This window comes from Malania oleifera, chromosome 2, assembly GCF_029873635.1.
Source record: "Malania oleifera isolate guangnan ecotype guangnan chromosome 2, ASM2987363v1, whole genome shotgun sequence".
Classification (NCBI taxonomy): domain Eukaryota; kingdom Viridiplantae; phylum Streptophyta; class Magnoliopsida; order Santalales; family Ximeniaceae; genus Malania; species Malania oleifera.
This window is the reverse complement of record NC_080418.1, coordinates 147822511-147836713: the sequence shown is the minus strand read 5'-3', so window position 1 is coordinate 147836713 and position 14203 is coordinate 147822511. Positions and strand designations below refer to the sequence as shown.

General features: G+C 36.2%; 1 protein-coding gene across 7 annotated transcripts in view; it reads right to left on the bottom strand.

The window, feature by feature from the left end:
* The window catches only part of LOC131148002 (callose synthase 9), a 194605-nt gene that overhangs the window by 22454 nt on the left and 157948 nt on the right, over nucleotides 1–14203 (bottom strand). For 5 of the 7 annotated variants that reach the window (XM_058097727.1, XM_058097729.1, XM_058097730.1 and 2 more), the window contains 2 exons: nucleotides 6675–6722; nucleotides 2587–2745 (listed from right to left, as the gene is read on the bottom strand). In XM_058097727.1, coding sequence (XP_057953710.1) covers nucleotides 2587–2745; nucleotides 6675–6722 — 207 coding nt within the window. The remainder of the gene's footprint in view (nucleotides 1–2586; nucleotides 2746–6674; nucleotides 6723–14203) is intronic. The other 2 variants (XM_058097731.1, XM_058097733.1) reach the window with 1 other exon arrangement.

Below are 14203 nucleotides of genomic sequence, written 5' to 3'. Positions count from 1 at the left end.
ATCCAATTGACAAATTTGTGTCCTATAATACCTTGTCCACTAGATATCATGCTTTTACTTCTAACCTTGATAGGGTCAAAATTCCAAAGAACATTGAGGAGGCACTTGAAATTCCAGAATGGAGAGAGGCTGTAATGGAGGAGATAAGGGCATTGGAAAAGAATGGAACATGGGAGGTTATGAATTTGCCACGAGGAAAGAGACTAGTAGGCTGCAAATGGGTATTCACTATAAAATACTGAGCAGATGGGAGAGTTGAAAGATACAAGGCCTGGTTGGTTGTAAAAGGATTTACTCAGACCTATGGCATCGATTACACAGAAACCTTTGCACCCGTGGCAAAGTTGAAAACTATCCTAGTGCTCCTATCCCTGGCAGCTAGTCTAGACTGGCCACTTCAACAACTCGACATAAAAAATGCATTCCTAAATGGTGAGCTGGAAGAAGAAGTGTACATGACATTACCCCTTGGATTCAGTAAAAGGGGCGAGGAAAACAAAGTCTGTAAACTGAGAAAGTCCTTATATGGACTCAAACAATCTCCGAGGGAATGGTTTGATAGATATACAAATGTGATAAAAGGAGAGGGATACTCCCCAGGACAGTCTGACCATACTATGTTTTTCAAACAAAAAATGGGAAGAAGACTATTCTGATTGTGTATGTAGACGACATTTTCCTCACCGGAGATGACATTGAGGAAATGGGAAGATTGAAGAAAGTTCTAGCCACATAATTCGAAGTGAAGGATTTGGGGCAAATGTGATACTTTCTAGGGATGGAGGTAGCTAGATCAAAGAAGGGAATTAGTGTTTCACAAGAAAAATACACCCTTGATCTCCTGACCGAAACAGGCATGCTAGGTTGCAAACCAAGCGACGCACCTATTGAAGCTGAAAAAAGAACATAAAATGTTGGGAAGCCAGTAGATAGGGGAGAAATAACAAAGTCGGCAAACTAATTTACTTGTCACATACCATACCAGACCAGATATAGCTTTCGCAGTAAGTGTAGCAAGTCAGCGTATGCAATCTCCAAAAGAAGCACACTAGGAAGCAGCTTTCAAGATCTTAAGATATCTAAAGGGATCTCCAGGGAAAGGCTTATTGTTCAAGCAAGGTGAACAAAAGGAAGTGGCAATATTCACTAAAGCTGATTGGGCTGGATCTACAGAGGATAGAAGATCCACGACTGACTACTGCACCTTTGTGTGGGGAAATCTAGTCACTTGGAGAAGCTAGAAACAAAATGTTGTAGCAAAGAGCAGTGCAGAAGGAGAATTCAGAGTTGTTGCTCAGGGAATATGTGAAGGATTATGGTTGCGGAGGCTATTGGAAGAACTACATGCTGAGTTAGAGTTACCTATCAAGTTGTATTGTGATAATAAGGCAGCTATCAGTATCTCTCTCAACCCTGTCCAGCATTACATAACCAAACATGTGGAAGTTGACAGACACTTCATTACAGAAAAGGTGGAAGAAGGAACTATTTGCATGACATATGTCCCTACTAAGGAGCCAAATTGCAGACACATTCACCAAGGGACTACCTCGGAAACTCTTTGAGGATTTCATTGGGAAGTTGGATATGATCAACATCTATGATCCAACTTGAGGGGGAGTGCAGAAATCCCTACAGTTTAAGAGTCATGCGTGATGTCTACAATTAAGGAATGATTCTTGACTGTCTTATTTTAGGCATGTACAGAAGGGGTGCTGGTCAATAGAGATTTCCGTGATTCTTATATATTTCTTTATTCTAGGATTTTATTTCCTTAACTTAGCTGCTGGTTACATGTTATATAGTAGGGCATATTGTACAGTTTTTTATGTGAATATACGAACCAGTAATCTTACAGTTTCTACAATTTCAAATGATTTGCTGAAGTTTCAATGGAATTTATGTAAAACAGAAATTAACTGCCATTTTGATTTCAAGGGTGATGGAAATCAGAAATTTCGATGAAAATTTCAACAATTTCGTGGAAATTTAAGACCATGGTTACTGGTTACTTTAGTTATCTAGTACTATTGTTCTGAGTTATTGCTAATTGTATAATCAAAACGTTGTCTCCTCGAAGGCATTTAAAAACATGCATAATCAAAACATTAGAAAAGTCTTATTCCATAGGCAATGAAAGTGAAAATTTCAATTATTTGTTTCAGAAGACTTAAAAGAATTAAAGAAAAAAAATTTATGGCCATTGTTATGTACATCGCTTATATTTATAAATAGAGAGACCTGTCATTGTGATTAGGTCTTCTAATTTACTCAATACTCTTAACGTAGTATCAGAGAAGGATATTGAGACCTAAACCCTAAGTGCCACAGCAACCACCAAGCACTAAACCCTATAATCCTAAAGATGTCTGCCACTATAGGGAGTCTGTTACACCACTGTAGGCCTGGAACAGCTCCAGCAGTTGCCGGAAACACAGCCACTACTGGAATATATGAAGAAAAAGATCAATTAAAGGAAATATAGAGGCAAGATCATCCGGCATACACAAGCACTTAATTTAGATCAAATTTACTATAGAAAAATAATAGTTAAAAAAAGGATTAGTGCATGGGGCAAGGACATACCTTTAGAAAACCTTTTTCCAAGATAAAACCCAAAATCATCGGCACAGCAGTAAAGGCACCAATTTGAACAAGAAACTGTGTACTTAAAGCAGCACTTAAGGCAGTGTTCTGCAGTATCTCAGCTCTCTCCGCTATAGTTTCACCAACTCCAGATAGGGCCTGAAATAAGATCATTCAAATTTACATTAATTATTGAGAATAAGTGGAATACATAGTGAAAGAAGTGAAAATTAGCAAAAGCTCAACCCCTTATTTAGAGAAAACACATTATTGCATGTTGAGTCCAAGGTAAAAGTAAGGCTGCTTCTTCTCAACTGGTTGGTAACGGGTTTGAGTCCAAGGAATAGCCTCTTTGCATAAAATGAGGGGCAAGGCTGTGTATACTGTGAAGACCCTCCCTGTACCCTCACAAAGCAGGGAGCCTTGTGGCCTGGGGACGCTTCTTTTTTTACATTATTGCACATCGACATTTTCTTAGTGGACTTGAAAAGATGCCCATAGTTATTGGGTAAAATTTTGTATGACTGAATGTCCGCTGGATGTCTGTCACTGCACTAAAATCTATTACTTGTACGAGTGCTACTCAAAATCACCTATAGCATATTCTAGCCCAAGCTGTAGCTCAACAAAGACATTGTCCACAACCCAGTCTCCATGAACCAAGCCAAAACACCGCAACCTCATCCCTCACCACTCACCCCTAAAAATTTAAAAAAAAAAAAAAAAAAAACCCAAAACAACAAACTACAAGAAAGGAAATCAAACTTACAACTATGGGGCCATTTGGTATCACTGTAAAAAAATTAAGAAAACAAAACTGAAATCTTGCAGTATGTTTGATTAACATTTATAAAATTAATACAAATTAAAAATTGTTTGAGAAAATGCTCATTTTCTTTCCTTGAATAAATATATTATTTAAATAATTAAAATAAAAAAATAAAAAAAATATTTTATACGAAAAATAAAAATTCAAAATATTGTAATTATCCTACTTAATTATTTCAAAACTGCTTTATAAGTGCTATTAGAACCATGAAAATTGAAAAATAATAAGAACATTTTTTACATGACATATTACCCAAACTTGGGCACAGGAGGAGGGGTGCGTTTGGTAGTTGACAGCCAGTGCAAAACCTGTCAGATGACAATGATATCAATCTTTAGTGATTATTCACAGGGGCGTCCCTTAAGAGCGAATCATTGCACTTATACCACATGGGGTGTAGTAAAAAGTGGGTGAGGGTGAGCTAGGTCGTCACCCTAAAGCAACATGTTGTGTCGGTGGTTGAGTACAGTGTCAAATATATGAGGGTTCTTGCATCATTCTGGATGTAGGCGAGTCAAAAAGTTAGTTGAGGAGATGAGAATTAGATTTGCAACTTTGATTATAGGGACATTTATAGGTAAAAGCATGAAGATAGTAGACACAATGATTAGAGAAAAATTACTGTAATTTGTCTTAAAGAAACTAAGTGGCTAGGTGAGAAAACTAGAGACATTGGAAAATTAGGATTCAAACTTCGGTACACTAGAAAAGAAAAACATAAGAATGGGGTAGGAATGATTGTAGACAAACACTTAAAAAGATAGTGTTGTAAATTTAAAAAAAGTAGGGGATATAGACATAAAATAAAGATGGTCTTAGGCCAAGAGATAATAAATGTCATTAGTTCTTATGCTCCTCAAATAGGCTTAGTAGAAAACCTTAAAAGACAATTTTGGTAAGATATAAATAGTATTATTACACAAGGGATATTAGAGAGAGAGAATATTTATAGGAGCAGATTTGAATAAACACATTGAAAAGGATAATAAAGGTTATGAGAGGGTACATGAATGACATGAATATGCAGATAAAAATGAGTTCAACAATACGATCTTAGACTTCACCATGTCATATTATTTTGTTACAATGAATACTTACTTTAAAAAGAGAGAAGAACACTTAATAACCTTCAAGATGAACAAAATAAAAGTTAAATTGATTTTCTCTTAACTAGGAGGGTAGATCACTATCTTGTAAGGATTGTAAAGTTATCCTAGGTAAAAGTTTAACTACGCAACATAGAGTTTTAGTGCTAAATTTATGTATTAAAAAATGGAAGAGAAAGGTTAATATAAATCAGTACAAGAGAACTAGGTAGCAGAACTTAAAGGGAGAAAATAAAATAAAATTTAAAGATAAAGTGATAAAAAATGGTGATTGGACAATAAAGGATGGTGTAGGCACAAACACTCTTTGGAGTAGGATAGCTAGCTCTACTAAAAAGATAGCAACAAAGATTTTAAGCGAATTAAGGGGAAGATTCTCGAATAGCAAAAAAAGTTCGGAGTGGATCAAGATGTCCAAAAAATTGGTAAGACAAAAAGAATTTGGTATAGACATGGCAAAAAAGTAGAAATATTGAAAACCTTGAAGAGTATAAAAAGGAAAGAAAAGACGTAAAAAGGCCCTCACTAGAGCTAGAGCAAGAAACAACAAGGACTTAGGTAATATAAAATGTATAAAAAGTGAAGATAATATTGTCTTGGTTAGGGAAGAAGACATAAAAGAAAGGTGCTGAAGTTACTTTAGTAAGCTATTTAATGAGAACAAATAGAAGGCTTAATTTTATAATTGACAAATGAGGAAAAGGCTTAAAATATGAGGTTTATTAGCAAAGAAGTTAAGTTTGCATTAAAAAAGATGAAAAATGGAAAAGCTATCGAACCAGATAACATCCCAATTGAAGTTTGGAAATGCCTAAGTGATAATGGAATTATATGGTTAACTAATTTATTTAACACAATTATAAAAAACTAAGAAAATGCCAGATGAATGGAGGAAAAACACTTTAATACCTATATACATAAATAAAGGAGGTATTCAAAATTGTAATAACTATCGTGGAATTAAACTTATGAGTCATACAATGAAATTATAGGAAAGGTTTGTTGAACAAAAGCTATATATCCTTTAAGAAGATTAATGGAAAAGTTTAGGGAAAAGAATAGGGACTTGCATATAGTTTTTATTGACTTAGAGAAAGCATATAATAGGGTACCTAGAGAAGTTGTATGGGGGTTTTAGAAAAAACAGCGTATGTAGTAGGTATTCTAATGTCATTAAGAATATGTACATTGGAGTAATGACTAGCATTAGGACTACAGGGGGAGAGGCTAAGGAATTTCCAATCACAATAGGTGTACATCAAGGATTTGCTTTGAGCCCTTATTACAATGGGTGTACATAGGTGTAAACCAATGGGGAGGGGTAAGCTTGTTAATATGAGAGGTAGTAGAAGAGGTAGGGGTAGACCTAAAATAACTTGGAATGAGATAGCAAGGATTTAGTAGCGCTAAATTTGTTGAAAGAAATTGCCCATGACTGCATAAATTGGCGCAAAAGGATTCACGTAGCTGACACCATAATAATAATAATAATAATAGAAATAGAAATTTGAAAATAGAAATGATAACAAATAGACCCTAAGCTTCTACACTACTTACAGGGCTGAACATTGCACCAAAAGCTATAGCTGATGGTTAGAGAAAAACTCAAATCTCTTATATCACATAACAACCCAAGCATCAAAGTGATATCACCCATACAGTACACACACATGAAGGAGAAGATATAAGAGAGGATAGATGCAGGAGAGGGAGATTTTATGGGAAAACGCCTCTACAAATGAAAGAAATTACACACACAAGCATCAATAGATGGGGAAACTAAAGAAATTACAAGCAAATCCCTGTTACTTTAATAAATCACACAGAAGGCAGCAATTAAAATTAACCTCCACACAACAATAATCCTGTTTAGATCTATCATGCTTACGAACCAACAATTCCTTAACCCAGTTCTTTAGAACTGGCCTCCAAATACATCTAAGTTCTGGCTTTCTTTCCTATATCACCCACCAACAACGTTCATAACATACCTATATTGAATAAAATAAAATTTGAACAAAAGATAGAAAGGGGTGAATATGCTAAACAAAAAAAAAAAAAAAAAAATTAAGCATAAATTAAATGGGATCTAGGGGTACAACTCCACAACAACAATAAATTGATATTTTCCAATGATTAAACATCCAACTTACCAGATATGCCTTGCCATATAAAAATATGTATATAGACAGCACTGTCAACTGCACCAAAAGATAAATTATATCAAAAATCGAAATAAAAATATGAGAAAAAAATATCCACAAGTGCAGCTGTTGTTCAGAATTTAAAGGAGATAATATTTTGCTCACTCCCTCCTGCCCTGAAATTGAAGTTAGAGATAATCGATAAGGATGTTGAAAAACAAGATCTTTTGGATAGGATGGGATCATAGTTAGTAGATCCACCAGGAGGAGGTTAGGTTGGATAATGGGAAGACTAAGATTAAAAAGAGTGATTATGGGAAGGCTAGGATTAAAAAGAGTTAGCCAATTTAATTATGATGGGAAGGGTTTGAAAAGCAATTTTGAATTAGTGGAACTAGACATTTATTTTTGTTATTTATTTGGTCCAGTTTCTTTTGAAGATTTATTGTTCTCTCTTAGATTGTAATTCTTTTTATTTACTTAATAAATTATCTATTGTCTTAAAAAAAAGATAAAGAAAAAGGAAAACGAGCCACAAATGCCAGTACTACATCAAAGCAGCAATCATAATCTGTAGCAAAACCATCAAGTATGCTGTGGCCAAATAACTACTCCCTTTCCCCCTCCCCGCACAAAAAAACTCAATATTGTAAAATGCCAGGAAAAATAAAAAGGAAACAATCACCACACGTGGGAACTCAGGTTAACTAGAGACCAGAGAGGAGATATGATGAATGAAATTACCATTGCCAAAAACAAAGATGGTAATAGAAAGTGGATTAAGTAGAGAAGTGCATGGAAAACGTGTGTAGGAGATACATGATGACACAAAGATCCGCAATCAACTTAAAATTACATTTAGCAATTCAAAACATTGAATAAAATAAAGGCCCAGTTTCCCTACAATTTGAAGCTTCTGAAAAACCTTAAATCATTATTCTTAAATACTACATCTGTTGGCCTAACAAGGTTTAATCTCGTTTTAATAATGACAAACTAAGGAATTCAATTGTGCTTTCAATTGTATTTTGAAGTATTATATCTTACAAGTACAATGGATCATATTTAAGTTTAAAAGCCATGAGGAAAACAAGCAAAATGAAGATTGGCTAGAGCTTGGATGAAGATCAAGCTTCAATACATGAAGACTTAGTTAATCTTTCATGTGTAATGTAATATAAGTACTTCTCAAACTTATGTTTGTTTATGAAGCTCTTAGGATAATAATTGGACTTAGAGACCTGTTTTTATAACTTGGAAAATATTCCTTCAAAGTCCAAATATCTTTTCAAAAGACTTAATCATTTTTGAAATAAAAAACTCCAAAACTGGATTCTCCAAATACCCTTCTTTTTTCTACAAATGCATTATGTGCGATTTTATCTATCTATATCTTTTCATCTTCTACGGGTGGTCTTGAGTTCGAGACTTGGGAGCAGCCTCTCCAAAAATGGGGGTAAGGCTTGCTAACATCCACCTCTCCCAAACCCCACTCAAAGTGGGAGCCTGGTGCACTGGGTACGGCTTTTTTTTTTTTTATATATATCTTTTCATCTTCAAACATTTTCAACACGAAAGTTGTGGGATTTTCTCTTAGCTTTCTTTTGATACCAAGATCGCCTTTTTGGAGTTCTCTAGCGAAAGTTATGCCCCAAATACTGAAGGGTGTTCGCAACTGAAATTTCCTAGGGAGTTTGGGTGACCGAAGTCAAGGCTCGGGCGAGCGAAGTGCTACTGCCACTTTGGAAATTCACTTTAAATTGGTTCAGGCGACCGAAGTGCACGATAACTCTCTGAAACAGCTTAAAATATTTCCTATTTTGAAAGATAATGTTACCAAAACATGCCCAAACGGTCATATTTCAAACCTAGCTATAAAAGGCAAACTCTAAACGTGTTAGGGCAACCAAATAGCATCAAAGCACATTAATTTTATCCTTAACAAGCTGTTGTGCACCGTTCCCCTTTTCTAAAATGTTTTTCTGGTTTTTACACTTCAAGTTCATAGTTTTTCAATCCAGAAAACATAGAAATCTCTTGAGCTTCATATCAAATTTATTTTGAGAGTATCCTAGTGCTTTTAACATGTACAAATCCGCTCTTTTGAGAGAGTTTCTATTGTATGAAAATCTGCTGCTACTTGTATTGTAACTTGACGATTCGGGGATAGAATCATTGCCTAGCAAGAGGGGTGTTCTTGCTAGACAGGGATCTCCACCTATTGAACAGAAAGAGGTGCTTCTACCTACTGAAAAGAGAGAGGGAACTCCACCTATTGAATGGAGAGATTAAAGGAAATCCTCACAGTCGGTTGCTTGAGGCAAGGACGTAAGCAGGCCACCGAACTTGGTAAAAAATCTTGGTGTTCTTCTTTCCCTTAATCTCTTTACTTTTTGCCTTGTGGTTTGATATTATATCTAGGATTGTTCATTGGCATAGTCGTTTGCTGATTAGACTTCCATGTTGATTTAAATATTTAGAGTACATGGTAAATACATTTTAAAATTAATCAAGCTTCCGCGCGTTAAAATTTTAAAATACCCAATTCACCCCCCTCTTGGGACTACACCATTGCTTTCAAAATCAACATAAAAACAGTTAAGTAGTGGCAGCTTATGATTTAGTGTGATACTATCTCTGTTTTGGGGGTATTTTCATCATCAGAGCTTCCTGTATAAAATTACCAGCTAGTTTGTGAGAATTATTTCTCTTAGGAATGATAAATCTCTCTTAAATCTCTCTTAACTCTCTCTCTCTCTCCCCCCCTTTCTTACCCTAATGTAAATTCACATATTATATAAGTACTCAAGTCAGATATATCAGGTTCCTGAGATGGTCATGGAACAAGCTTCAATCTTTTATGCTTGACTTACTGTTCATGGAATTTGTTCATCATCACTGTTCATTGCCACTGTTCACACATATGTACATCTTCAGCATTCACTGGCTCTTCTTCTTTTTCTCTCTTAATCAATGACTAGATTAACATATCATTCTTTGGTTTGAGAATTCATTAGGGCATCATTTTTCCTTGTCAGTTTTGGTACGTGCATCACTTCATGGATCCTGTCTGTCTGTGGATTGCATGTGACAGGAAGCAGTCATGATTTGTCATTTAAAAAAAAGAAAAACTTGCAGCAGTGTGCCGAGTTTTATGCATCTCTTCTTTTTTCCTTTTTTCTTTTTCCTTTTTTAATGCATTGTGGCTGGTTCTCTACTGATTTCAATGTGCTCGTGTTTAGTCAGAATCATGTCTGATTTGTGAAGCTTTCAGTTGCACTATTTGGTACCTGCACTACTGAGTGTTATCAATCTAAGTGCTGTAGCTACTGTTTATAATCTGTTCTCGCTTTCTATTCGTGGTTTGGTGTGTGTGGTTGGTCCAAGCGGTGAAGTTGCTGTTTGCAGATATAACTGGCGTTCAGGTGTTCAGTCCAGATGGTTATGATGTTCCAATGCTTCTTAAGGCTGCTACTTACTAGTAAAGCCATAGGTACTCTCTTTCCTGCTGATTTGTGAAGTACTGTGGTCCATTTTCTGTTGCGAATACCTCCCAGAGCTCTGGATTTTGTTTGTGTCACTTCTGAGCTGGTGTGGTCACTCCGATTGCGGTGTGGTGCAGTGCTGGTTTGGGCTGCAAATTTGGAGTTTTTTTTGTTTAGTTCATTTTTCTTGGTTGTCCTTTACTGATTAGCTGCTAGTCTTCCCCACTATTTAGGAGTTTATAGTTGACTTCACAGCACATTTTGTGCCTTTCAAAATCTTGAAGGCTACTCTCTCTCTCTCTCTCTCTCTCTCTCTCTCCCTCTCTTTGGGGGAGGGGGGTCATGAAAAAGTTGATTTTGACTGGTCATTGTTGTGCTCATACGAGCACTCATTGTAGGAAGAAAAACCACATTGGTGATTCTTGCTGGGATCTCCATGGGCACCTATAGAAACAAGTCTTTTTTTAACAAAAAATGCAGACATGGATCGGTTTTCAACTGGTAAGATGAGGACATCATTTGCTGTGTCCTCAGAGGAGTTTTAACAATTTGGTTCATATGATCATGCAGCTTCAATCTAAGCCATCAACTGCATCTAAGCTACTGCAGCCCAAATAGTATGGCTGGGTTTACTATCCCTTCATTTTTCAATTCTTGGACAATTAATTCTGATCCCTCATCCCAGATGACAAATTGATTTATTTCAATGCATGAAACCTAGTAACATTACTCAAAGATGTCTGTTGTTGATTGTTTGGTGACTTTGTTTCTTGTTGTCAAGATGTAATCTTCTTCTGTCTGCTCTGAAGTTCCCATTTTTAATTTGTTATCTGTGAATCAGTTGACTAAGCCTCTCAATTGCTTAGTCAGATACTATCAGGGTGTTATCCAAAATTTCCAAACAAGGAAAAAGATTGGTTGAAGGCTTAAGAAGGATGGACTAAATTATTCTAATGAAGGTGTTGGTAGTTCTGGTTCTTGCATGGCATCTTCATTATCTTCACACGGTGTTTCTTTAGATCAGTGGCATGCTTGGTTGTGTTTCTTCGCAAGGAAACTTTTAAGCTTTGATTGAAGGCCAACTCTAATTCTTTTCTACTATTTTTGATCAAGCAGATCTCCTCTTTTTTGTTCTTTCTTCTTGTCGACCAGCCAAAATCATTGATTCTGTTGCTCTCAGTCAATGCTGCAGTGACCCCTTTTCAGATTTTTTTCTCTCTTTTTTGGAATTTCTGCTACTTTTTCTTGAAATTTCTGCTCTGCAGCACTCAACCTTCTTTTATTTTACTTTTGTCTTTTCCTCTTCCAGCCTGGTCTGAGCCTTTTTTTTTTTTTTTTTTCAAATTTCCCCCCTTTTTCTGTCCTCTTGGAATGAATTTTATTTCTTCCTGAAATTTCAGCTGTCGCTCAGTCTTCTCTTCTTATTTTGAAACCTTGCTGCTTTTTCTGAAAGCATCTCTAGAATTTCAGAGTCAGAGTTGCTCTGCTGCCGTTTTGACTGTTTGTTTTTTTTCCCCTTTTTTGGTTTCCTCTCCTGTTGCTTATTTTTGCTTCTATTTTTTGGAATTCAAGGCATCAACATTTTATATTATTGAATATTTGTAATACAGCATTCATTTAGGTTCTAGGATTGAATTTTTTGGTATTTTATAATTCAAATATTAGTGTCATTGTATTTGCGAAGCAAGAATCCATTAAATAGGTTTATACACAATTTTTAATAAATGTGCCCCTCACCTTCATGGGAGCATCCCTATGACTTGCATCTAGGCTCTATGTTCCAGATCATGTACTTAAAAATCCTTGATTACGCATCATCCTGTTCCTAATTATGTTTTCCTAACTCACCTTCCTCTTGTTTGCCTTGACTATTTCCTGTTTCTATCTCATCCTCAAATCCCCTAATGTTGAGACCTTTGCAAATCTTGGGCCAAACTCTGCTATGGATATAGATATGGAGGTTGAGACTTTTTGAGGGGCATAGGAATTGGTCAATCATGGGTATACATCATTATCACAGTAAAGAAAAAGGTGCATATGTGGCAACCCTGCAGAGTATGCCGCTCAAGGGAAGAGTGGTAAAGTTTGCAAGTTGCATAAGGCCCTTTATGGTTTTAAGATTTTATTTAGAGCTTGGTTTGAAAATTTCATAAAAATGCTATCTGAGTTTGCTTTATACAGGGTTATACTGATCACATTCTCTTTGTCAATTGAATGTGACAGGTGTGGCACTTCTCATTGTTTATGTTTATGGTATCATTGTCATACTATGGGGGACCTGGGATCCTTTTTCTGACAGATCCTATGTATTTTTTTTGTGATCTACAAAAAAATATCAAAGTTTACTGTCATTTTTTGAGAGATTTTGTGACGAAGGTTGTGGCTATCCCATTTGTAAAGTTTTGTAACTAGTTAATAGATTTGTTCACAAAAGCCTTGTTCAGACTTGCTCTCTTTCGTTGTTGTACCAAGCAGGGTCAGGCAATGGGCATGGGGGGATTGATAATTTGATATTTATACAACCTAAACTTCAATGGGAGTGTTAACACCGAGTTTGGTTCATGGAAAATGGAATTGAAACTCTGACCCCACCCATTCCCATATTTGGTTTACATAAATGAGTGGAATAGCATTTCAGATAGAATGCTGACTCCACCATTCAATTGTAAGAAATAAAAAATTACAAAAAATGCACAAGAAAACTCTCTCAACTTTGCTACTGCTGATAAAAAAAAAAAAAAGAAAAAGGACAGCCTAGTACATAAAGCTCCCACATATGCGCGGTTTGGAGAAGGGGCGGACCATTACAGGTCTATAGTACGCTGCCTTACCTTGCATTTTTGCAAGAGTCTGTTTCCACGTCTTGTGTCAACGGAACAGAAAACCGCAACAGAAACTGGAGAAGTAAGTGGCAAACCAGAAAACTGCTGTGCCTGCTTGCCGAAAGTCACAAACAGCAACAGAAAATTGTTGCCTGCTTGCCGAGAATCACAAGGACATAAACTGGAAGAATGAATGGCAACCCAGAAACCTGCTGTGCCAACAGCCACGCGGCCATTGAAGTAAAGAAAGAACAGAGAAAAAATTCCAGAAGAGAAAAACAACACCCCAACAGCCACGAAACCGAGAAGACAAAAAATCGAAGGGTAAAAAAAAAACCTAGCAGTCGGCTGGCTCTAATACCATGTCAAATATTTTGTGAATGGTCGAATCAATTGGCCATGAGTTCTGTATATTATATATAGACTTTACAAGAATGCTATACATGGAAAGTAAATGAGATCTAGCATGATTCTAGCCCTATACAAGTAAACTATAATCTGTCAAGCCTTATACATGTAAACTAAACATATGCTAACTATACAAAATAATGAATTGAAATAGAAGGAAATAAATGTGGGCTGAAGTAAGGAGAAAATTGCCGCTCTAGAGGCCAATCACACCTGGGACATTGAGCCTTGTCATCCTACCATTCTTCCTCTGGGTTGTAAATGGGTTTACTCAGTCAAGGTTCGATCTGATGGATGTCTAGATCGTTACAAAACTCGCCTTCTTGCACTTGGGAATAATCAGGAATATGGTGTCAATTATGAAGAGAGCTTTGCTCCTGTGGCTAAGATGACTACTGTTCGTAGGATTCTAGCTATTGCTGCTTCCAATGAGTGTACACTATATTAGATGGATGTCAAGAATGCTTTTCTTTACGAGGATCTTAAAGAGTGTATTTATATGAAGCCACCCCCAGGCTAGTTTCCCTCTCCAACTTCACATGTGTGTCAACTTCGTCGTTCTCTTTATGGTCTCAAACAAGCTTCGAGGGGCTGGTTTGATAAATTCCACACCACTTTATTACAATTTTTATTCAAGCAGAGCAAGTATGACACTTCATTGTTTCTTCGAAAATCAGACATGGGTATCATTGTTCTTTTGGTTTATGTTGATGATACTGTGATTACGGGTTCCAATTATGCTTTACATGCTCAGCTCAAGACTCATCTCTCAGAGTCCTTTCATATGATAGATCTTGGGTCCCTCACATAGTTTCTTGGTCTT